This window comes from Apostichopus japonicus, chromosome 14, assembly GCF_037975245.1.
Source record: "Apostichopus japonicus isolate 1M-3 chromosome 14, ASM3797524v1, whole genome shotgun sequence".
In the NCBI taxonomy this organism is placed as follows: Eukaryota; Metazoa; Echinodermata; class Holothuroidea; order Aspidochirotida; family Stichopodidae; genus Apostichopus; species Apostichopus japonicus.
Window position 1 is genome coordinate 22,275,809 of NC_092574.1, and position 25,853 is coordinate 22,301,661.

Below are 25,853 nucleotides of genomic sequence, written 5' to 3' on the forward strand. Positions count from 1 at the left end.
CCAACTCAGCTATCCAGCCCTTAGTTGGTGGCAATAACAATTTAGCCATTTCTTTGCAGGGGGGGGGCTGTCTTTTTACATATAATAATGTAAAGTAACTGAATGATGGAAGATTGACTTGGTTATTTTAGATAATGGAAACAAGCAAAGAATTTTATGACTAGAACAGGATTTGAACCATTGACCTCTCTTTAAAGGGTACATACGGGTTGACCAAAACTATGCATGAAACTAGTTCTTCACTATAACTGCCCAGTATGATATGTACATTGAAACACTTGGATGATGTTCTTGTACAAATGAAGGAAAAGATGACACACATTGTTTGCTTTTGCTCTTGGCAGCTGGAAAAAAAAAAATAAACCTATTCACATGATTATATTAAAATCACCATCTTATTTCATCTCCAACTTTTGTCAGTATTGGGAGAAATTTTCATGAAGGGTAGACATATACTATAACAACAATCTTGTGTTTTCACCTCTTTACTTTATTTTTTTACTGTTATTGTACCAGTTTATGTTGTCACCATTGAATGTTAGGAATTATGATGAGTCTTTACCTCAAATGACTTTTATCGTTTTAAGTTTTGGCTTTTTGGCAAGTCTTAGTTTTCTAATCGAGGTTAAATTCGAGGTTACCATGCATCCCTTATCTGAAAGCAAGTCTTTATTTATGTCTTTAAAAAAAAAAAGTAAAAAAAAAAGTATATCCCTATTCTGAAGAAGTTTTGTTTTTACTTCTTCTCCACATGTACACAATTTTATTATACCATGCTCTGAGAGAAGAAAACATAAATAATGGTCCTGTAAATATCTTATAACCTGTCTGTGAATAAAGAATTGTGAAGAGTAAATTGTGATCATAGCATGTAATAATATTTGTTTAATGTGTATTAAAGAAAATGGTTTTGATCCATGTAAACTGTGGAATCAGTGACATAAAAATAAATGCTATTGTGAAAAAAGTGTCATGTTTGTCTGTCTGTTATTATAATAATTATAAAAATGCTTACTCTGATGTACTAGTCAGTTTTATTCTTTCTCCCCCCCCCTCCCCTCCCCTCCCAATTTTACAAATAAAACATTTGTTTCATCTTTTGTAATCAGTTGGATGTCATTGTTTTACATTGAGTGTAGCTGGGGTTTGACCCATGGTTACTGGAACATACTATGGTTGAAAGGCAAAGCCACCAGAAAAAAAAAAATTAAAAAAAAACAAATAAAACACAACGTAAATAAATATACTAGGGCTTCTGACTAGGGCCCCTATAAAGTTAAGGACCCATAATTTAATCTCAACTATAAGGCTTGCTAGCTAACTTGGGAAAGATATGTAGTACTGTAGCTCTTCCTTTTCCCAAGAAGTAAAACAAGAACCATGGACTTGATGTCCTTACTTCATGTCCCTCACTACTACCACAATACTGCATGTCTCTATTTGGATATAGGTACCAAACTTGACTGTCAACTACAAAGAATCTAGACAGTGGTGGGAATCAATTTTGAAGGTTTGCGAATGAAACAACTTTTTACCGTATGAGCTTGAACAAAAACAATTCCTGGATTGAAATTGCTGTCCTACCCTTTGTCAGATAAATTCTTCATTGTTTCTCAAAGTTTCTCGAAGCAGCTTAGTGCAAACGTTTGATACTGTTTTTCACGCACTGAGACTTTTATGGATAATCTTTAAATTGGAAACAATATTCTTATTGAAGGCAACTGCACTTTTTATAGGAGTTTACAATATTCTTATTGAAGGCAACTGCACTTTTTATAGGATTTTTGGCATCAATAAATGAAAACCAGTTTTATTTTGAATAGACTATTTCTGTCCATTACACATCAAGGGTTCTTCCAGGCTTCTCAATGGCTCAAGGGTTCTCAAGGGTTCTCAATGGCTTTCCCTTTCTGTTAGAATTCATATTTGTGTAAAAGTAAGTTGGCCTGACGTTTCGATGCTAGCAGGATCTTCAGAGGCTAAATGACAAATAACGTACAGTAACAGGTGTTTTTGTCCCTTCTGTTACTGTAGGTTATTTGTCATTCAGCCTCCGAAGAAGATCCTGCTACGATCGAAACATCAGGCCAACTTACTTTTACACATTCTCTTACACAGGCTCTCTAGTGGATAAGCGGTTTGGTAACAGTTTTAGTTTGATGATTCATATTTGTCTAAAAGATGTAAACATGAGGTTATTTTTTTCTTTCAACTCAAGTCTGGTAGAGAAGCTGCACTACAGTGTAGTATATTAAGAGATAGGTCTTGTCAGGGGTGGAACTGTTTCAAATGTTGTTACAACAGGCTGGAATTGTACAGTTTCTTAGTGTGAGATGATGAGATAAGACTACTCAGGGTAAGGATGCAGAAAGTACGAATTATGGATCTTGCCCTTGGTTGATTAAAAGGCTTTAAATTAACGTTTGGTGATCGCTCCCCAAAAAAAGTAAGAAAGAAAAAAAAAAGGTTAAAACTTCCAACTGATTTTTGGCATCGATTTCTTATCTTCTTTCTCAAATAATATTTTTAAATCATCAATTTTGAAATAAGTTGAATTAAGTGCTAAATTATAAACGGTTATAGCTCATGATAAATCTTTCCGAGACCCTTCCAAATTCAAGTGATTATCCAGATCTGACAACTCGACTTAGAAAACTGATGATTGGTGGCAAATGTGTACAAAAATATTCATTTCAAAGAACCAATCACGAGCGAAGCCGAAAAATTTCCAAATAAACTCCATCTAAACGTGCGCCGAACGCCTGCGTCTAGAAACATCATTGTGAAGGAAAGGTTTAAATTTAGGTCATGTTAAAATACAATTCCTTAACTTCCTCTTTTATAATCGAGAGAAAGAAACAGGAACTGAGATCTTCGGGGGGATGTATTAACGACGAGACTATTACCAGGGTAGCGAGAAGGGAATTCAAAGAGCTTACAGCATTGATTACGTATTCCATACCATTAACATGACGTTACTATCAATAGCAGAATCTTGAACGTTGGTTTAGTGCACATCCCACTCATATTTAGGCAAATCTAAAGTAGTCCTCGCGTGATCTGTGTGTTTATTTCGGAGAATTTTAATGTGTTTTGGAGTCTTTCTCTTTGCCTTCTGGTTTTTCCTTCTTTGCTCAAATCCCTTTCAAATCCAATCGTTCAGTATGCTTTAACAGGTGAAGTGTTGTCAAAGGACTCCATTCTCAAACCTATCATGGTATTTGAACCAAGAGAGTGATTGGTTAGTGGTGATGTAATGATCCAACATTATCACACAATGTAGTCAATGAATTCATAAAAGCTCAAAAACACTCTCAGTTATAGACTAGTATGGATGGAAATATTCAAACACATAAAGGAGCAGAGCAACATGTTTTATTCTTTCTTTTTCTTTTCTTTACATGAATATCTAACAGAGTTCTTTATCTTAGTAACCACTATTGTGTGCTTCAGATTACAAATGTGGGTTGATCTGTCTCTGGAAGTCAGATTTTTCGATGATCCATGCTGTTTACAATTTGATGGCAAACTTTCTTTTGTTTTTTTCATAGGATATAAATTTATCAGCGTTCTAAAATTTGTCGTCTTTCAAGGTGCTTGCTACGAAATCATCTGCGATACCGTTAAATATCATGATACAGTCACAGGCCTGCTCTGGAGTATACACAACCAGTAGATATCCAGTAGATATCCATCCACGACAAACTGGAGAGGGATTTCTATGGTCTCTTGCTAACAAAGAACTGGGAAGATAAAACAGATAAAAGGGTAAAGATTAGAAACCAAATAGGCAGTTAAATAAAAAAAAAAATACGACCTCCACGGATAATCATACTGCATAGGTAACTTCTATTGGTTGACCTGTTGCAAAAGTCAAGATCAATTTCAAGAGTGAAATTTTATAATGACAAATATCTTTTGCAAGAGGCTTTCCTCTGATTTTCCATTTCTTATCACATATGAGGTTTAAATTTTAGGGTTTCCTTCTTGTTTTTGTGCTTATCTTACAAAAAAAAATTAGTATTCAGCTAATGCCAAATTACTGCTGACAAAATTTGTTAACGTTGTCAAAGATGACACAAAACCCAGACAAGGAGACCGACTGAAACAAACTGAAAGTCGTAACTGCTTCCTCTGGAATCGTTATGAAAGTAACTAATAAAATGACCCGTTGCTTGTAATAGGCGTATCAAAATAATAATATAGATTTATATAGCGCTCTACATAAAAGAGTATGTCACAGCACTTCACACAGGACTAGAGTAAACATTTCTAAAAATTGTAAAATAATATAAGATACATTAAGGTATAAAATAAATGTGATAAAACAGTCACAACAAAATCAAAAATACATAAATCAATAAAGATAATGAAAACTTTTATTTACAAGGCAAAGACAAAAGAAAACAAGATCAAGATCAAAGAAGCAGCCTTTCTAAGAATCCCCTCCCACCCCCCCCCACCCCCCACCTTCCCTTGTTTGATTGTAAATCCATCAACAGAAATTGTACAATTATCAAATATGTTTACTATTATTTACATGGATAAATATAATCAGACAACGTCAAAACTTTAACATACTCCAAAACTGTGACAAAATGACATTTAAATTCAAGATGATGATAAATGATCAAATAAAATCCAACCTACTTACTTGTCTAATGAGAGCAAAGGCTTTTCCAAACTTCTCTGTGGTGTGGAGTTGTTTATAAATCCATCCTGGAAGTTTGGTCTGAACAGAGGGTCGACCGTACCTATGATCTACCAAAACAATAGTCGCGTAGTCGTCCTTGTGTCGAATTGCTCGGCCTATATGAGGGTGAGGATGGCAGGGGGGGGGAGGGAAACCGAAAAATATCTCTTTGAGCTCAGTGATACATATCTTAATACATTGATTGGTTTTTTATTATTATTGATAATTGATATATTGATTAAATTGATTATGGCTTATTTCAAGTAATTGGAATATTTAGCTGCAGTTTTACAGTGCATTGTGATTTTGCAAGACACTAAAGAGAATTCCTGAATCATATCAGAAATTTGGTAATATATGTATTGTTTGAATCATCTGTGGAAAACACTTGTGAAGTTAACTAAAAAAGTGGGCAAGGACCCATTTTCATTGAAAAACTTAAAAGGAAAAACATAAACTCACCAATGGATTGGTTTACAGCTTTCATACACATATTCTCATAATGTACTTGTCCTGCTGTTCTGCCTTGGATCAATGGCTGTGGCACGAAAACAAAATGTAAACTTTAAGGTAATTAGGTTACAAACGGAAGCTAGGAAAGTAATGAAAGTCAAACCCTTCCTGGTAACCTAGTCTCGATTTGAACCCAGTCCTAATCTCTCTGAGAAGTTTGCTCCCATTTCAGCTTTTATCCACTCAAACTAAAAGTAGTCAAGTGTTTCCAGGGCAGGGAATGCTGTGACACATGCAAGGTAAGCTCATTTATACGGGCTAATGAATTCTCTCACTGATAAGAGTTTTCAGCCATAGGATCCTTTATTTAGATAACCTACAGTTCGTATTGATGTCATCCTATATTTTACCACTGATATAAAGGAAAACTAGAAGGTGGAATTACTTGCATGAGAGGAACCAGTGAGACAACTCACCATAGTAGCGTTGAGGTAGTCCATTTTCTCCTTCAGTTCTGGAGACTGAATATTAGCATATGGAAGCCCGACCATAATTACACACCTGTCGGGGAATTTTTCAAGAGAGAGAATAAAATTAACAGATAATTCGTAGTGAAAAAATGATTTAAATGTTGATATTTGAACTTGAGTTTGGGATGGCCTTTCTGCTGGTATAATCCAATGATTACGTTAAACAGCCTTTGTGCATAGATAGGTAAATAAAACTATGATAACATGTCATATTTTCAACTACTTGTCTTATTATGTTGGTTATACATGCTGGGCCATGTTTTCTGAACATGAATGATAAAATATGAGTGTACCAGAAACATAAAAATGAACGACATGATCGATATAAATTTAACAACATATCCTAGGATAAGCAACCTGGCACATCTTACGTAAATGTCGACTCTGACCAGAATATCCCTTTAGTTTTAGTTTCTGCTTTACCTTGTGGAATGGTTTTTATGGAAAATAAAATTAATATTTAATTTCTGAATCTAATTAGACTTACTACTACCAGAGGTCTAGACAACATATTAATATCAAAAGTAACCTGTACAAGCAGTACCTGTTTGGGATGAGGACGTTGTGAGGAAGACACATATTTTATTTTGCATCTCAATCCTGTGGTCAAGCTAATTAGCAAGACATTACCTAAACAAATATTACACATTTTGGGTCATGTTATAAACCATAGAATGAGAATGCTCTCTGTAGGTTGAACCAGAGAATGAGAATGAATGAACCAGAGAATGAATGAACCAGAGAATGCTCTCTGTAGGTTGGTCTACCTGCCAACCAAATGAGTAAATAGACAGGTAAACAGATGGGTGGATTGTTCGATGAAGGGATAGATATACAGCCCAACAGATACAGCAGAGACATAGATAGACAGACAGGTAGGTAGATAGATCTATACACATAGATGGAGTAAGATAAACCCTGACAATTCTTCCCCACCCCCCCAAAAAAAAAAAAAATACCCATTTTACACCATGTTGTTGGATGACACAGTATCATTAATGTTTGGAGCAAACATTTGATTTTTAAGTTATATAGGTTGTCACTTGATTAAAACTTTCTGTACAGTTGAATTATATTGAATATTTAGATATACCTGCCCATATCGTCAGAGAAGTTTATTCCTTCGCTCATTTTACCCCCAACAACACAGAAAAGAATAGCACCATTTTGAGTACCTAGTGGCTTGGATGCAGAGTTGGTTTTCTAGCAAAGAAGAGATGAAAGAACAATTTTGTCACATGATCTTTGAAATTGTACTGGAATGTTTTTGACAAAGGTATTGATTCTTCAAATCAATGACAATTTTATAGTAGTGTGTCCATTACTGGAAAGTGGAAGAGGGTGGGGAAGGGGGGGGTATTATACAACACCGCTGCCCGTATTGTGAAAAGGAAGGGAAGAAAATGCCGAACCACTCCACTTCTGAAGGAACTTCATTAGCTCCCTATCAGCTACAGAATTCAGTATAAACTACTCCTTCTCACCTTTTGTGCTCATCATCTGGAACAGCCTGTGTACCTGTCACAACTTCTCTTGCCATATATTCCAACCCGCACACTTCGTTCGTCCAACAAATTGTATTTAACTGTTCCTAAACCACGTTTGAAGACTTATGGTTACAGAAGCTTTGAATACTCTGGCTCTTATCTCTGGAACAATTTACCAGATCACATTCGAACATGCTCTAAACTTTCTACATTCAAAAGTCTACTTAAGACCCATCTTTTCACTTGTTCTTTTGTAAATTAATCTGTTTTCTTTGTAAAGCGCCTTGAGCAGTGGCTGATTTGGCACTAAATAAGTCTCATTTATTATTATTATAAAGTCCATCAATGAAAAGCTTCTGCTTGCCCTAGAAGATAACTAAATCTATAGATTATACAATCTTTAAAGTTCAGAAGATTTTGCAGGTCATCAAAGATATACGCTAGTCTGCACCTAATATCACCGATGTGGACCTTGCTTTGTTGTTAAGATTGTCATAAACCCATCTTTTCTTGGCAAACATTTAACCCCCAGTATTTTAAAGTGTCTTTAAAAACTAAAGTTAAAAATTTAAGATCTCAAGTAATATTTCTTGTAAGGTAGCAAACCTTGTGATCATTGTTATATCATGTGTCATAGTGTTGCTTAAAATACAATGCTTAACATAGAAGTAGCAAAAAAGAGTGAATTTGTTATTTCTTTGTCAATTTTCTTTGTTCCCTTTGCAGGGATGTGCCCAGGATTTCCTGAGTGCCGGGTATACTGGTCGCCGTCCTGGGGGAGGGGTCTAAGGGGGAGTGGCTGTCGATTTTTGAAGGTGCTCAGATCCCAAATGCAGGCACTTGTGTAGCTTTTTAAGCACATACACAAGTTCTAGTTTTGCTAACAATTTACATTTTAAAAATTTTTTTTAGTGAAATATATTACGTACCTGGTAAAAGTTATTAGTTTGTTTCAAACAGATTTTACAAGGGACCTATTGAGAGCTGTAAGTAATGTTTCTCGCATGCGTAACTGATGCATTATTAGTCTGTATGATTTGGGCATAGGCTAGGCCCAATTTATGTTGAATATATTGTTAGGAATGTCGGGATTTTAGATGAAAATAGTGCTGGGTGGGATTCACGATTTTTAAGACAGTGCTGGGCGGTAATTTTTAGTGCTGGGCGGGGCCACCCAGAGTGGGCACATCCCTGCCTTTGGGACCAAACTGGCATGAAAATACATGATGTGTATTAAAACTTGTCTTCTAACCTTGATAACACTGGCAAATGACCCTAAGACTTGTTCAACCTGAGTGGCCTTCTTAGGTTCTTGGAATATTGCCTTTTTCTTTTCCAGCCTTGAGAGCACTCCAGTTTTGCCCCAATATGAAAAAACATTATCTGCATATTCATAAGAAGGGAAGAAACAGACCAGGCCAGCTGGAATGATTGTGGACAGGTTGACGAGAATTCGGCCAAGTTCATCGAGCTGGAGAAGACAAATATATGGGAAAATTATGAGTAAACTAGGAAAGGAAACCAACAATACAGGAAAAGAGGATGACTGAATAATCAATATGCAAATTAGCAAAAATATGCAAATATGCAAATTTGCCCTGCAGCCAACAGGCACGATTCAGGACACTACCATCGTCCTTTGAGATCTACGATTCTGAAGTTGGTAATGTCAGTGTGTATAAGGGGGAGGGTGGTGGCTGGGGGGGGGAGAGAGGGAGGGGCAATGCCAAAATGTTATCAATTGTTGGCAATTAAAGTAAAATGTAAGTCAGAACAATGTTACTTGGTAAATAATGTTTGATTGTTAAAATTACAAAAGGTAGATTGGATGCATAGGTACAGGGTAAGATATGGATGAATGCAAAGTACAAAAGAAGCAGGTTTTGCCAAACGTCATACCGTTTCAGGTTTGTTTCTAGACTGGAACGTAAACTCCATTTGTCTACCTGAGGGTCCATGTGAAAGACAAATTGGTAGCAGGTGATCAGGTGGTATCACATGACCTGATGAAGATAGGAAATTGATTGTGATGTCAGTATAACAGGGATTAGTATCATGTATTCCATGAAAATATGAAAAAGAAGAAGATTAAAGTGTATTTATAAACGAAACATGAACAATTATGAGCAAATTATTATTATTATTATTACAATACATAGTTCAGACAGAACTATTAGTTATGAAAGCATTGTAGGCCAACCTTATACTGTCCTTTTTTATTCCCCTTGAACCAAAATTGACATTAAAGAAGCCACTTCTTATTTGAAATTAACACTGGATAGTGTAATTTTTATATAGTCAATCAATATGGACAGGCTAAGACTGTAGAAATGCAAAGTATGACATTACAAGATCATTGAAGAACTCAAGAAAATTTAAGGAGGTGTCTAAAGTTTGGGGGTCCGAGAGATACAGACACATTCCCTCGATAGTAGTAGAGGGCAGCAAGCAACTAAAACATAGCAACCAATGATGGAGACCACCTTTTGTGATTGTTAAAGTTGGAATGCACTAATACACACTCTCCTTTGTTTCCCTAGTAACACAAGTTCTCAATATACTACGTGCAAGCAAGGCAAAATGGAGAGAGGGTAAGGGGGGGTGGGGGAAGACCCCAAAACACTTATCCACCATTGGACCCTAATCACTTATCTTTCGGCTTGATACACAATACACCCTTTACTCATTTCCCTATTGGTAAAATCTGTTGCTTCTTGAATACTTCCTATAAAATTGTAGCTTCTCCTTCAAGATTTAGCCAAATCGTGGATACTCAGGAAAAAAATGTTAATCATATAAACTGATATATCTTCACAATTCATAAAATTTTGACTTCCTATTCAAGATTGAAATCTTACTGCCGCTGATTGAGTGAAACAGACGGCGTTCCCCATTATCGACAAGTCGTCAACTTTTGAAACTCACCGCAAGAGAACTCTAGTATTCGATCGGGTGACGTACTGGTGCAAGAAAAGAGCTGGTGTTTGAACTCATCCAATGGTTGCATTGTACCCCCTGCGATAACCACTGACCTGGCCTTGGTGACAACTTCATCAAAATGAACTGCTGGATTGAGTAGTAAGAACTTCATACTGGCCTGACTCAGCAGCTCTGTGACCCCAAAAACAAAATCAGAGAAACTTTCCTCAAAGAATTAGCAAGTGTCTAGTTGAGTAGAATCCACACATACATGAGGGTGGGGGGGGGGTAGTTCTGAGGTGATTCACTCAGATAATGCTCAACCAATTTCAACTTACTTGTGACCTTTTTCCGACGATTTACAAAGAAATTAGGGAAAAAACGAATATAGGAAAAAAGGGCTCAAAAAGATTGAGACAGGCACAAGATTTGGATGGGGGGGGAGTTGGGGGGGACCTAGTATGCTATACATATGTACTATTATTTTTAAGAAGAAACCTGTCATATTTTAAGGATGGATTTTACCAAACACAGATGGTTGTGTGCCATTACTAAAATGCACATAGTTTCATGTTTGTAGCAGATTCTCTCAAATGACCAGAATACAGGGGCAATTCATGCTGTTTCAGGAAATCAGCTAGTAATGAGTCGATGCATCTCATTAGTCCATTAGGCTACATGCATGTACATCTGTTCTGAAGATATCCCAAACTGACCTGCACCTGGATATTTTCTTCTAAGGTATAATATATATGTTAAAAGGAGACACAAACCCGAGACATCATTATTTAAGTCAGATAAAGAAAATTGTCATGAACAATGTTCCAAGAACAGCTAAAGATAATAATCATAATAATAATAATAATAATTCCATTTGGGAGATATCACAAATGTTATGTTTCTTCACAAACAAGGCTGAAGACTCGCCCAAGTCCAAGACGACACCACTGAGCCAAATATGCTTTAATGTTTAAATGTTTTTTTTTCTTTATCTTTTTGAAATGTTTATATTCTACAACAGAGATGGGTGTTCCAGACAATTATTCTTAAATATTGAGTCTGGTTATATGACCTAGTGATGCCATTGAAAGTATGGAATGAAAACTGTTAACATTCTCCTTTGAAAGTATGAAACAAAAACTGTAAACATTCTACCTTGAAAGTATGAAAAGAAAAATTGTTACCTCTATCTTGAGAGTATGAAATAAAACTGTTTACATTCTACTTTGAAAGTCAGAAACAAAAACTGTAAACATTCTACGTTGAAAGTATGAAAAGAAAAACTGTTCACATTCTACCTTGAAAGTATGAAAAGAAAAACTGTTTACAGTCTATGTTGAGAGTATGAAAGACAAACTGTTAACATTCTACCTTGAGAGTATGAAACAAAAACTGATAACATTCTACGTTGAAAGTATGAAAAGAAAAACTGTTCACATTCTACCTTGAAAGTATGAAAAGAAAAACTGTTTACAGTCTATGTTGAGAGTATGAAAGACAAACTGTTAACATTCTACCTTGAGAGTATGAAACAAAAACTGATAACATTCTACGTTGAAAGTATGAAAAGAAAAACTGTTCACATTCTACCTTGAAAGTATGAAAAGAAAAACTGTTTACAGTCTATGTTGAGAGTATGAAAGACAAACTGTTAACATTCTACCTTGAGAGTATGAAACAAAAACTGATAACATTCTACGTTGAAAGTATGAAAAGAAAAAATTGTTACCTCTATCTTGAGAGTATGAAATAAAACTGTTTACATTCTACTTTGAAAGTCAGAAACAAAAACTGTAAACATTCTACCTTGAAAGTATGAAACAAAAACTGATAACATTCTACGTTGAAAGTATGAAAAGAAAAACTGTTCACATTCTACCTTGAAAGTATGAAAAGAAAAACTGTTTACAGTCTATGTTGAGAGTATGAAAGACAAACTGTTAACATTCTACCTTGAGAGTATGAAACAAAAACCAAACAGAAAGTAAACGGTTACAGATCCCAGTGGCAATATGACATCACAGATATATAAAAGTGACAGCCCCCCAGATATGACTTTTAAACTGTGATATCTCCCAAATGTAACAAGTAACTGTTACTGGTAGTTCTTCTTCACATAGATCTCTGTCATATAAACTAAAGATGATGGTCTCAAATTAACATTTTAATGACATGCAAATTGCAAAAAAAGAAAATTTGCAACATTTTGGGAGTCTTGTAATATTGTTTAGTACCTCCCCAAAATGTATTCTAATCAAGCTAGGAAATGACAGAAAAAAAAGGCAAGCTTAACTCTCAAAAGCTGTTTCAATACCATGCTATATTTTCTGCTATGAAATACCAAGACAAACTTTCATGCCAAACAATAAAGAAGTGATAAAAAAGGAAAATGAAAAGAAAGAAAAGAAGAAAAAAGGACACATGAAATGTACCTTTCTTGTATATGACAACCCTTCCATCCCTGTCAGCGTTAGTTAAGGCTTGCAGAAAGCTCTGAATATGCATGAGAGGGGAGGATGCCTCCATAGATTCACAGGAAGATCCACCTGAGCCAAATGGAAAAAAAAGGACAGAATGGTTTGGTGCTTGTGGAGACATTTGTATGTCAACCAAAGACTGTCAGGTTGCTGGTAAAACTTCCTAAATTACTTCAACTATATTAGTCTTCTGTGGCATTGTTACAGTTCTTTGGTACTATCAGTCTTCTGTAGGACTACTAATGATCTGTTTGACTGATAGTGTCCTGTACCACCATTAGTGTTCTGTGGCATTGTTACAGTTCTGTGGTACTATCAGTCTTCTGTAGGACTACTAATGATCTGCTTGACTGATAGTGTCCTGTACCACCATTAGTGTTCTGTGGCATTGTTACAGTTCTGTGGTACTATCAGTCTTCTGTAGGACTACTAATGATCTGTTTGACTGATAGTGTCCTGTACCACCATTAGTGTTCTGTGGCATTGTTACAGTTCTGTGGTACTATCAGTCTTCTGTAGGACTGCTAATGATCTGATTGTCTGATGGTGTCCTGTACCACCATTAGTGTTCTGTGGCATTGTTACAGTTCTGTGGTACTATCAGCCTTATGTAGGACTACTAATGATCTGTTGACTGATAGTGTCCTGTACCACCATTAGTGTTCTGTGACATTGTTACAGTTCTGTGGTACTATCAGTCTTCTGTAGGACTACTAATGATCTGTTTGAATGATAGTGTCCTGTACCACCATTAGTGTTCTGTGACATTGTTACAGTTCTGTGGTACTATCAGTCTTCTGTAGGACTACTAATGATCTGTTTGACTGATAGTGTCCTGTACCACCATTAGTGTTCTGTGGCATTGTTACAGTTCTGTGGTACTATCAGCCTTATGTAGGACCACTAATGATCTGTTTGACTGATAGTGTCCTGTACCACCATTAGTGTTCTGTGGCATTGTTGCAGTTCTGTGGTACTATCTGTCCTATGTAGGACTACTAATGATCTGTTGACTGATAGTGTCCTGTACCACCATTAGTGTTCTGTGGCATTGTTACAGTTCTGTGGTACTATCAGTCTTCTGTAGGACTACTAATGATCTGTTTGACTGATGGTGTCCTGTATCACCATTAGTGTTCTGTGGCATTGTTACAGTTCTGTGGTACTATCAGTCTCCTGTAGGACTATCAATAATATTCTTTAAATGTCTGGACACTGATAGTGTTCTGGAAGACTGTATGTGTATTGCAGGACTGTTAGTGTTCCTCCCCTCCTGATGTTACTCTGAGAAACAGTAAGGATCATGTTGTAGACTAGTGTACTGTGACCTTAATTATGCTGTTAGAATGTAAGGGTTCTGTGCTAGACTAGTGTACTGTGAATCATGATCATTCTGTTAGAATGTAAGGGTTCTGTGCGAGTGGAAGACTAGTGTACTGTGAATCTCGATCATTCTGTTAGAATGTAAGGGTTCTGTGCGAGTGGAAGACTAGTGTACTGTGATCTTAATTATGCTGTTATAATGTATGAGTTCTGTGGTAGACTAGTGTACTGTGAATCTTGATCATTCTGTTTGAATGTAAGGGTTCTGTGCGAGTGGAAGACTAGTGTACTGTGATATTAATTATGCTGTTATAATGTAAGAGTTCTGTGGTAGACTAGTGTACTGTGAATCTTGATCATTATGTTAGAATGTAAGGGTTCTGTGCGAGTGGTAGACTAGTGTACTGTGAATCTTGATCATTATGTTAGAATGTAAGGGTTCTGTGCGAGTGGTAGACTAGTGTACTGTGAATCTTGATCATTCTGTGTGAATGTAAGGGTTCTGTGCGAGTGGTAGACTAGTATACTGTGAATCTCGATCATTCTGTCAGAATGTAAGGGTTCTGTGTGAGTGGTAGACTAGTGTACTGTGACCTTAATTATGCTGTTATAATGTAAGGGTTCTGTGTGAGTGGTAGACTAGTGTACTGTGACCTTAATTATGCTGTTAGAATGTAAGGGTTCTGTGCGAGTGGTAGACTAGTGTACTGTGAATCTTGATCATTCTGTTTGAATGTAAGGGTTCTGTGCGAGTGGTAGACTAGTGTACTGTGAATCTCGATCATTCTGTCAGAATGTAAGGGTTCTGTGTGAGTGGTAGACTAGTGTACTGTGAATCTTGATCATTTTGTTTGAATGTAAGGGTTCTGTGTGAGTGCTAGACTAGTGTACTGTGACCTTAATTATGCTGTTATAATGTAAGGGTTCTGTGCTAGACTAGTGTACTGTGAATCCTGATCATTCTGTTAGAATGTAAGGGTTCTGTGCGAGTGGTGCATTTCTTCACCTGCTTCATCTTTGATGTTTTTCTCGTTCTTCAAGCCTTTCTGCAGCTGTTGCTCCTTTATCTGTTTTAGGAAGTTGGACATTCCCATCGCTTGGGATGATTCTTTGATATCCCCCACCAACTTCACCTCTGAGTCCATTTTCTTTTCCACAAAACCGTTGAGCTTTCAAGAAAAGAGATAGATGTAGATTCGTAACTTTTGTAACATTGCAAAATTCCAAACAAACCAATCAAACAGTGTTTATCAGTCACACAACATTGATGCTTTTATTGCTACCGATGTTGTCTGCTTGGTCGTGCCATATCAACAGTTTTAAGAACACTGCTAGTATGTATTGTAGTCCATTTCTTAATGAATTACAACATGTTGAAATAAGTGGGGCACGTGACAAACTAAATGAAATGATCCTTTTCATGGTGAGGCATTGAACACATAGTCCCAGAGGCCTTAAGGGTTCCACCAGTTTCATGGAAGTATCATTGTTACCAATAAAACAGTGATCCATTTTGATTGGTGAAGCATCAATAACATTCCTTTCAACCCACAACATCAACATTTAAACTTTGCCTTCAACACCCAGATGTAAATATGTCTAACCAAATTTGCAGATAACAACAGGGACAGATGTTGTTATGCATATACTTAAGTGATAAATTTAACTCTCAATCCCGTCCTTGTGGTGTAGTGAGAAATAATTTCACTGCCTCCTACAGGAAAGTGACATTATCTGCTTGTAGTATTCATGGGACTAGTACCAAAATGCAATCAGCTGCTATAAATATTAGCCTGGAATATGTGCTGTTGAGGTATTATTGAGATAGCATTGCTAATGCTGCTAGAGGATACACAGTGAGGGTAAAATCAACCTTCATTATTCATGACTGTTTTTCGCATTGGTACTTTTTAACATTTTTCCTTCCAATCTTTTTTAGTTTTCTGTTGATATTAAGCGAGAAACAACATTTACCTTATGGGAAATCTTGCTTCTCTGACAATACCGTTGGAGCTGGAAATGAGGACGGAACAATAACATCAAAAAAAAAAACTGGTTAAACAGTTGAAGATGTGAGAAGGTATTCATGTTTTTATCATAAAGGTGCTAGGTTTTTGGGGGTATAACTGCTTTTTTTTTTTTTACTTATAAAATCAGAAAATTTAAATTGAAACTGAGTTAGTCTATAAAGTAAGGTTGAATTGTTGATTTAATTGTTGAGATACTGGAATCTTCCTTGTTTCTAACAGGCCCTTACCTTAAAGAAGTTAATATTATCAAGCTTTGCCTCAAAGAGAAAGTCATTGATTGTAAGCAGCGTGGTAGATGATCCTGGTTTTGCCTCCTGATTCGTAGCTGGAGTTGAGGCGGGTTTACTCCCTAGTGCACCGATGAAGGCCGTTAGTACCTGTAATATCTGTTTGATGTACATCAAGTTCTTGGCTTTGAGTCTACTCCTATGTCAAGACACAGAAATAGTCAAGTCACTTCAGGGAAGAGAACTTCCATAGAAGTAACCGTTAATCTAGTGACACTCTTTCTGCAAATTCATTGCAAGCAACTTAACATCAACTTTAATGGTAAAAAAAGATAAAGAAAGATTAAAAAATGACCAAATTATGAAACCAAACTTAAAGCTAATTTACACCAGTTGCTGTATGAAAGCAGGTAGTTTGGAAAAAAAAAAACTGCATATTGTGGGTTTTTTGCCAATGATGTAATAGTTGACCTCATTGAGCAAACCCTGTTACTTCAATTTGGATGGCAGACCCTACAACCATATTAATCCCTTGGCCTTGGATGGTAGACCCTACAGCCATATTCCCTAAGCTGTCTATTGTTCATTACCGGTGCTGTGGCCGAGTGGATAAAGGTGGTGGCATTTGATGCAGTGAGGCGTAGCAATCAGTATACCCGGCCAGGTCATGGTAAGGTGGGTTTTTCATCCAGTATTCCTTGATCATAAAAGCTTCACTTTTAATCTCGTCATTTTTTTTTCAATTCAACCAAATAAATGGTTTCCTATTTTTAGCACAATAAGCTCAGCTGTCTGGCCAATTAACTTCGATAGCAGCTTTCATTCAATGCGCAATAAGTCGGTTAGGTCTTGGCATATGTTCTAAGAAAGTTTATTTTTTCAAATATTTTGCAGGTTTTGAAAGGAACGGACTTTCTCAAAGCATGCAACATCTGTTGTGAAACTAATCTAAAAAAAAATAACAAAATTCTGTACTCTTTTACTGTACACAGTGCAACACTATAAGTACACCATCATTCTTTAATACTCTTAAGTTAACATTCCCTGTTAAGATAATGGCTTGTGTATCTCGTAGAAAATTTAGTATCACAATTTACTATAAAGGTAAACATGCAATAATGAAGTTAAATCAGTTAAAAACCACAAAGACTAGAAATGCAATGAATTTTCTTTGTTCTTAAGTTGGTTATTTTGAAGGTTACCATTAAAAATATTTGCATGTGACAAGAAGAATCTGTAACTCACTTGTACCGATGCATGTACTGACCGAGTTGAGAGAAGGCTTTATTGACCTGTTGGGATTGACGAAGGAAGAATCACTTATTGTACAAAATTGGACAACATCGCATGTCAATATCGCATGTCAATAATTCAAACACCCTACGAAAGAATTGTTTGCAAATCTCACCAGGAATGCTTAGAAATATGTTCCTCTTTCACCAATAAAAATTAACATTCCCACCCATTATCCTTCTAAAGAAACCAAATGTCAATTTAACAAAACTGGTTGCATTTTACAGCCCAAATTTCTTCCTCTACGCCCACCAGACTCCCTCAAGTTGTTTGTAAGAACTCCATGAAAGAAGAAATCTTCATATCGAAGAAGGTGCAAATGTTTGAAGTCTAGCGATTAGCGTCCAAAGTAACAAACAGTAAAATCTCAGCCCAGATTCTCATATCTTAAGAATAAGAAGCTAGGCTTGCTTTATATGTGGCTATGAAAGTGATAGGCTTAGAGTAAGCATTCATGTTTGCTTTAAAATGCATCAGATTTTCATGTCACCTTCCTTTAAAACATTCCTTACAAACCTGACCATGAAGTGACAAATTTTTTAGAAATTTTCATGGCAAGAGAAGATTCACATCAAACACAACCAGCACTTAATCTTGAGTAGCTCTTCACATTACCGCGATATCTGTATGTTTGAATTAATCTTTCTTGAATTATTGCTGACGTATTTAACATGAATAGGATGAAGAGACAATGCAATATATCTACTGCCTTACTGTTCCATTGTTGTACATCTACTGCCTTAACTGTTCCATTGTAATTTATCTACTGCCTTAACTGTTCCATTATAATGTATCTACTGCCTTAACTGTTACATTATAATGTATCTACTGCCTTGACTGTTCCATTGTTATATATCTACTACCTTAACTGTTCCATTGTTATATATATACTACCTTAACTGTTCCATTATATTGTATCAACTTCCTTAACTGTTCCATTGTAATATATCTACTGCCTTAAATGTTCCATTGTAATGTATCTACTGCCTTAACTATTCCATTATAATGTATCTACTGCCTTAACTCTTCTATTACAATGTATCTAATGCCTTAACTGTTCCATTATAATGTATCTGCTGCCCATTGTAACATATCTACTGCCTTAACTGTTCCATTGTAATGTATCTACTGCCTTAACTGTTCCATTGTTGATCACTTCCTCGGCTGATAACTGACTAATTGCACCTCCTTGTGACATACTGCAATGGCATGATGGATGTTTCTTGCAATTTAACACAATTCTGTAAATTTTCGGTCATTAAATTGAGTAGAATGACAGAATGAGTTTCTGCATATTGCGATCATTGTTATTCTTCTTCTTAGAGAAAGACATTTGAAGATGGGTGAAACCGTGATTCCTGCAGAAGAAAGTAAAAGATTTTGGGTATACCTGTCTCCCAGACACTTCCACGCTGTGGACACTAGATATGGTCTCCAGGAGGTTGTGTGCTTCATCTATGATGACAATGTTTCCATCCAATTTGATACCGCACGCCTCCCTCGTAGATTTGTGAAGCAAAATGTTGTAAGGTAAAACCACGATCTACAAAAGCAAGATGTGCTTTTAGAGAACCTACTTCCGCAGATTATTTTATGCTGTTTTCTGTACGAGCAGCGGTTCGCAAACGATTAGGCCCACTACCCAGAATCTTCCACGAGGACTGCCCCATGACCCACCAGATCCCCATCACCCCTCAGAATCGATGTTTCGTAATTCATGAAAATTAGCCGGGACTTATAGAATTGATGTTAATATATGAAATGACTTTATAATCGATCTCGGCTGGCAAGCTCTCGATGACTGTAGATTAATTTTCCAATGTCTGGAAAAATCCAACGACCCACCGAATATTTCTGCAACCCACTTTTTGGGGGTTGCACCCTACAGCTTGAAGACCATTTGATGTAAAGATAGATTAGTACCATATGCAGTGTCATTCATCTGAGAAATTGACCTAACTATAACAGAATCAGTTCATACAACATAGCTAGCATTGCCCTTGTGGTACTTCATTCAATCCATCACACTTCTTTATGTTTTACCAGTTTGAAACTTTGTCAAAAACAAAAAACAATCATGTCTTGGGAACTTGGGAATCACATGTTTATCATACTAATACTATCTTCATGCTATATTTATATATTAAGTAATTACATGTTTAGCTAAATTCTTTATGAACTAGGACAATGTTATCCTGTCTAGTTATTACTCCTTAAAGTATCTGTATCATTCTGCTCATTCAACTTGTGTTTATAATTTTCTTCTTTACCAGGGAGTCTTCTACTCTGTTAAGCCAAATTCAGGCTTTATAGAAGACTTCCTTTCACATTGTAATTTTTTTGTGATAAAACAAATCATTAACAAACAAATAAAACAAATTGTGATAACATGCCTTGATGCATGTCTACTGCCCTGTGTGTGAAAGACCATGATACTGCCATACATACACAGCTGGCAACTCTTATCAAAGAAACTTTCTTTCAGCAATTCCTCTTTAATACAATACCTTCCTACAAATATTTTTCTTTTCAAGTGTGCCCTGACCTCTTCAGAATTAGGAATTTTTAATAGTCAATGGGTTTATAGATTTTGTCTACTTTCCCCTAAAGCCTTCTTAATCCCAACAGATTATCAGCTCTTACAGTTCAGTGGACAAGAACCCTCCTCAGTTATATGTAGGTATCAATAAAGAGACCCTTCTTTGTAAACGGCGACCACTGGTATGCAAATAATAACCACTCCCAACGTTGATTCAAATCTGAAGTGAATTTTTGTGCCATGCACATATTATTGGTGTTCACAACTTGTGTTTCGGTGTAAAGTCTTAATGGGTAATCGACAGAGAGCATACAAACTATTAAAAGAACATCTTGACTTTCAAGATTTTAATTTCTTCTTTGTTTTAAATCATGGCCTTCCTGTTTGACAGCAAAATGTTGAGATGTCCAACATGGTTATGTTTGTTTCAGTATGACTAAATGGCAAGGATATGTAACATATGCTAATTCTTACTTGAGAAAAAGGCACAGCATGTCTTGTTCCATAATATGGACATGCCTTGATTTCCTTCCCAGAATCCACCAGTTGTTCAATGTCTAGAGGTTCCATAGCGAGCTTGTCTTTAAATTCCTCTAGTCTAGCTTGATTGTAATACGGGCAACTGGTGGAGGTGGCTCGCCTCCGTTTTGCGGTTCCTGAATCTTCTTCCGATTTCTTGGGTACTAGATGAAAGAGCAGGAAATGTAATTTCTAGAAGCTCCAATATCACGCTCCTACAAAATCATTTTCACAACATTTATTTCATACACTGATTTGCTATATGAACACTTTATACTTGTAATGTAATGTAAATATTTGCTCTTATGTTTTAATTATTCCTTTTTATTCTTTGTATTGCTATTTTTAGTTACCTGGTGCAATTTTTGGTATTGTTTGATATCTTTTAGGTATTTATTTCTGTACAGCGCTTTGAGATTTTATTGGAAAGCACTTTATAAATAGCACATATTATTATTATTATTACTAGTCGTCATCAATAACAACCCCCACCCAACTGGTCCCCTTTTCGACACCACACCCTCCACAAATCTGACAGACAGTACCGTTACATACCTATGATGTCTTCCAGCCATATATTCATACCATTTAGATCAGTTTTTTGGAAATATATGCAAATAACTTTAATAGATCAGAAGACAAACCACTGTTGGCATGACAACCTACGACAATAGGAGCACTGACATTTAACACATCCGCCCCATCTTGATATCTCAAAGATTTTTTTTTCTTTTTGCACCGTTTCTCTCAGGTATCAAGTTTGGAATGGAACAACAAACAAAAGAACAAACAAACAAACGAACGAACGAACCCCCCCCCAAAAAAAATCACGTACTTTGAAAATTGTATGCATGGGCTGATCACAATAGCTAAATCCCAATATGCTCTAGCACCCCCAACTTGGTACACAATTAGCTACAGACCTTTTAGCTCAAACTCAAAAGGTCTAAGTAGCTTTTCTAAGCCCAATTTTATACAATATTTAGCTCAAATTCAAAAGGCCTTAGAAATCAGATTTTCTAAGCCCAAGTTTATACTCTTTGTCAATAATTGACCCCTATTTTCCTAAATCAGATGTTTTTCAATCTCTACCTGTTTTGTTCCTCTGCATATCTAGGCACCTATCGTTGATCAAGGTCAGGGATTTCAGTTTTCGCACGGTTGGGTTAATGCACAGAGTCTGTGGAAATAAAAGGAATAGACGTCACACAACAACTCAGAGAATAATATAAATAATATAAATCAACAGTTTAAAGTGCACTGAAGCAGATACTCTCTTAAGAGACGCCTTTGCATGCAAAATACCAGAGGTGCTGGAGCATGTCCAGCCAATCAGGGTGGAAGAATAGTGATCAAAAGAGCTTTAATTAAGCCCACGCATGGAACTGTTATCCTTAAATGGAGAGATGGAAACATTCCAAAGTGAATACACTGACGACATAACTATTATGAGTACTAAATATGGCCATTTTAGCTATTTATTCAATCGATTAATTCAATTAATTGATAAATCAATAATCAATAAATAAATTCATTTAATTCAAGTAGTGTTCACAACAAGAACTTCACAAGGTGGGGGGGGGGGGATGGCCGTTCCACTTAGTTGAGCTGTTGGAGCTACTTAGTGCATATTTTGTTTAGACTGCATATAACTGTTGTATATTATCAATGGTTTGTGGTATTTTGTATCATTCATTGTATCAATGTTCTTTGTATTTTGTATCATTCATTGTATTGCTCACCGCAGATTTGTAATTCCCTCCTGGGATTCAATAAAGCTGACTTACTTACTTACATACTAGAAAAAGGAAAACAAGTAAGGAAGAAAGAAATAAAAAAAACACCAAAATAATCTTCACCTGTCTTGATCCGAGGTTGGTTAATCGTACTTCCCCACCGAACGGACTTTTTCTGACTTCATGGACAAACTGACTCAGCTGTGAATGTGTTCTACTGCAGTAATAAACCTGAAGATAGAAGAAGAAGTGGTTTCCAGATATTCCATCAGACCACACACAAAGACAAGAAGTCGACATTCCCGGGAGTGCCCTCCCACCGGACCCAACAAAAACTTTATAAACTTAATCCCTTTGATGGATATCTATACACAGACTCCCCTACATGTCTGCACTCTAAAAGCACTCTACCTTCTACCATGAAAAAAAAAAGTAACTCTTAAAGATTAGCAAAATGAAAACAAGAGACATTTTACAATAGATTTGTGGGACAACAACTGTTCTGTATTATATTAAAACAGTTAACAACAAATCTTTCATGAGGATTAGTTGGGCTGACAAAGAAACAGAACAGGGCAACGTTTAATGGTCGTCCAGTCATCCACATTTCTGTTCACACAACCAGTTTTTGGAGGTGTCCGACATAAAGCTGTTCACAACCAAATTCAGATTGTATTGTAAGTAAATACCACCACATGGATAAAATAACAACAGGTATCGCTCTCCAGCCATCACTTTTCCAGAAAGTGAAATAAATAGAACATAGTGGTAAGCCTATGATCCACCTGAAGGCACACAGCTGGTGTTCTATTCACACAAACTACACATCCCCTCCCACTGTGTAAGTATTGGCTTTTCTTTGGTTGCTTGGCGGCAAGTTTTTTCGGACAATCAAACTTTGCTTCTCCAGTAAACCGACCAGGTAAGTTCCCGTTTATTGCAGGGCCAAAAAAAAAAAAAAAATCTCAACGGTTCGCCCTGTGGAGCAACGCAAATCTTACAACCAGCTTTATGCAAACTGAAGTTATCTTATCACATTATCATGCCAGTCCATCCTTTATTTTTTATTTTTTTCTCCTTTCAGAAGGATTACCTTTGTGAGCTCGTCGGTGTTAACCTTGCCTTCCTCCTCATCGCTGCCTCCATCTTCCGTTTCTTGGTCACTGGTGTAGTCGGCCACCAAGATCTCATCGTCATCCTCCACCTTACCATCTCCGGGGGGATTAATTTCAACTTCTGCATCCTCTCTAGAGTCTGGAGACGGCTTCTGCGAATGTTTGAAGGGTCATGTTAACGCGATCTCTATGTGGTTAATACATGACACATGAAATTTCTTACCCTTTAGGGTTTGGTCAAGATCGTCAGCCAATGTGGAGGCGAACATGCCGACTATGAACCTTGTCTCTCTTTTGTGATTCAATCCAACATACACATAAACATATTTTTTTTTTTCTGTTTGTACATCTCAATCATTTGATTGTAGAAAGACAATTGAATGTGTATATATACTGTATAATCAAATTATTACATGTTGTGCTATCAAACAGCGTGAACCCAAAACCATGTTTCCCTTTCCTACACATTGAAGGAAATTGCTGCAGGTCATGTGAGTTATAAATTTGAGATGTGTCAAAGTATTGTAGAGTGATCTTGTCAAGTTTGAAGTTGTAAGTCAAAGGACCTGGAGTGATAATGATACAAACAAATGTATTAAAAACTAATGGCTACCCCTGTATCACCACGACCACTATTAGAACATTTAGCCCGCCACCTCTGCCCCTTCCTACACTTCTCTTCATCTCTACCCCCTGCCAATATTTCTTCTCCAATCTGCATCATCTTCCATCCTCAACTAAGATACTTGTATTAAAAAGGGAGTTGCTTCTGTTGTACACTAAACCTTTGCTAGTACACACTACAGCACTTTGGTATAATATCACCCAACAGTTAAAAAAATTGTACAAAGTGAACCCAAAAGTACACCATACTGACTTGTTTACCAAAAAACAAAAAGGTAAAACACCTTTCTATACAATCGCTCTTCCATTATACGTATAACTATTGAAATCAAATTGAATGAAATAGTAGTTATGACTATTGAAAAAACTGAAATGGCAAATACCACAACAACAAAAACTTACCGAAAAGTTTTCACGACTCACCAGTTTCCTTTTCTTTGACTTGGCCTTGCTCTTTAATTCTCTCAGTTTAGTCTCTCTTCGCTTCAACAATTCTCTTTTTGCCTAATCAAGAAATATAAAAGGAACAAAATTGGGGTTGAACTGCAAGGTTCAGTAGTCTCTAATTGGCTTTTTGGGAGGAGTAGAAAAATCTTTTAGGATGCGGTCATGCAAATAGGTTATTTTAATTCAGAACAGAAATAAACAGAAATCAATATGGCAAAAATTGAAAAGAGCTTTGAAAGAATGAAAAACTATTGACTAGCAACTAGAAATATTGTCATCAATAAACAGACAATGAAATAGCAAAAATTTGACTGAACAAAACAACTACAACAGAATTTACATATTATTTTAGGCAATGGAAAATTTTTGGCAATAATTGTGCTGATGATGGGCTGATCTTGTTAGGCTAGAACTGAAAAAGGTTTGTCCCCATCCGATAAACAGTTTCTTTCAAAACACATTTTGTGAAGGGTAAGACTAAATTTTTGAGGAAGCTGAACAGCAAGAAGTTGTCACACTCCATGCAAACATAACACAACTACACTACATCTAGCATCACATCTGTGCAAGGAACACTGTATAGCATCATCCACATATTGGGTATATCACATAACATCATATCTTTATGTGGTCACTACATAGCACCAAACATAATGCAAAGAACACCTAACATAGCATCATCAATATACGGGAGACTTCACACAGTATTGTAATACACTATACTACATCTAGCATCACATCTGTGCAAGGAACACTTTATAGCATCATCCACATATTGGGTATATCACATAACATCATATCTTTATGTGGTCACTACATAGCACCAAACATAATGCAAAGAACACCAGAACATAGCATCTACTTTTGGGACACTTCACAAAGCCAGCATACCTGTATATGAACAAATCTAGAAGCACATCTTTGTAAGGAACACCTTACCTGTACATAGCATCATCTATATGGGGCATATTTATATAACAAAGTCCCAATATATAGACAATACATTGTAGCATCACATGTGGGCAAATAACACCTGTCATAGCATCATCTATATATATGTGACACTTCACACACAGCATCGTTCTTGAATATGAACATTATATCTAGCAATTTTGCATACAGATCTGTCAACAGTAAGGAATGCTGTACATACTGTATGGACACTAAATAGCATCACATGAATGCAAAGAACATCTTACATCTACAGTAGCATCATCTATATAAGGGACACTTTACATATGTAGCATCACACCTGTATAAGCACACTACATATAGCATAGCATCTTGTGTAAGAAACACAGGGGCAGCATCCACATATGGGGCATATTACACAATATCATACCTATATGTGGTCACTACATAGCAGCACATATATGTGCAAATAACACCTTACATAGCAAGATCTAAATATGGGACACTTCCCAGGGCATCATACCTGTAT

The 25,853-nt window shown here is 36.3% G+C and overlaps 1 protein-coding gene across 4 annotated transcripts in view; it reads right to left on the reverse strand.

The window, feature by feature from the left end:
• Window positions 1-3,353: 3,353 nt before the first annotated feature.
• LOC139979362 (ATP-dependent DNA helicase DDX11-like) overlaps window positions 3,354-25,853 on the reverse strand; it is a 54,785-nt gene continuing 32,285 nt past the window's right edge. For all 4 annotated transcript variants that reach the window (XM_071990078.1, XM_071990076.1, XM_071990074.1 and 1 more), the window contains exons 5-23: window positions 24,368-24,469; window positions 23,320-23,493; window positions 22,350-22,457; window positions 21,583-21,670; window positions 20,446-20,654; window positions 18,823-18,975; window positions 17,385-17,431; window positions 16,140-16,338; window positions 15,857-15,895; window positions 14,889-15,051; window positions 12,515-12,628; window positions 10,089-10,274; window positions 9,063-9,166; window positions 8,416-8,634; window positions 6,770-6,879; window positions 5,623-5,707; window positions 5,156-5,231; window positions 4,655-4,809; window positions 3,354-3,743 (exon numbers count right to left, since the gene is read on the reverse strand). In XM_071990078.1, coding sequence (XP_071846179.1) covers window positions 3,720-3,743; window positions 4,655-4,809; window positions 5,156-5,231; window positions 5,623-5,707; window positions 6,770-6,879; window positions 8,416-8,634; window positions 9,063-9,166; window positions 10,089-10,274; window positions 12,515-12,628; window positions 14,889-15,051; window positions 15,857-15,895; window positions 16,140-16,338; window positions 17,385-17,431; window positions 18,823-18,975; window positions 20,446-20,654; window positions 21,583-21,670; window positions 22,350-22,457; window positions 23,320-23,493; window positions 24,368-24,469 — 2,355 coding nt within the window. In that variant the 3' untranslated portion in view covers window positions 3,354-3,719. The remainder of the gene's footprint in view (window positions 3,744-4,654; window positions 4,810-5,155; window positions 5,232-5,622; window positions 5,708-6,769; window positions 6,880-8,415; window positions 8,635-9,062; window positions 9,167-10,088; window positions 10,275-12,514; window positions 12,629-14,888; window positions 15,052-15,856; window positions 15,896-16,139; window positions 16,339-17,384; window positions 17,432-18,822; window positions 18,976-20,445; window positions 20,655-21,582; window positions 21,671-22,349; window positions 22,458-23,319; window positions 23,494-24,367; window positions 24,470-25,853) is intronic.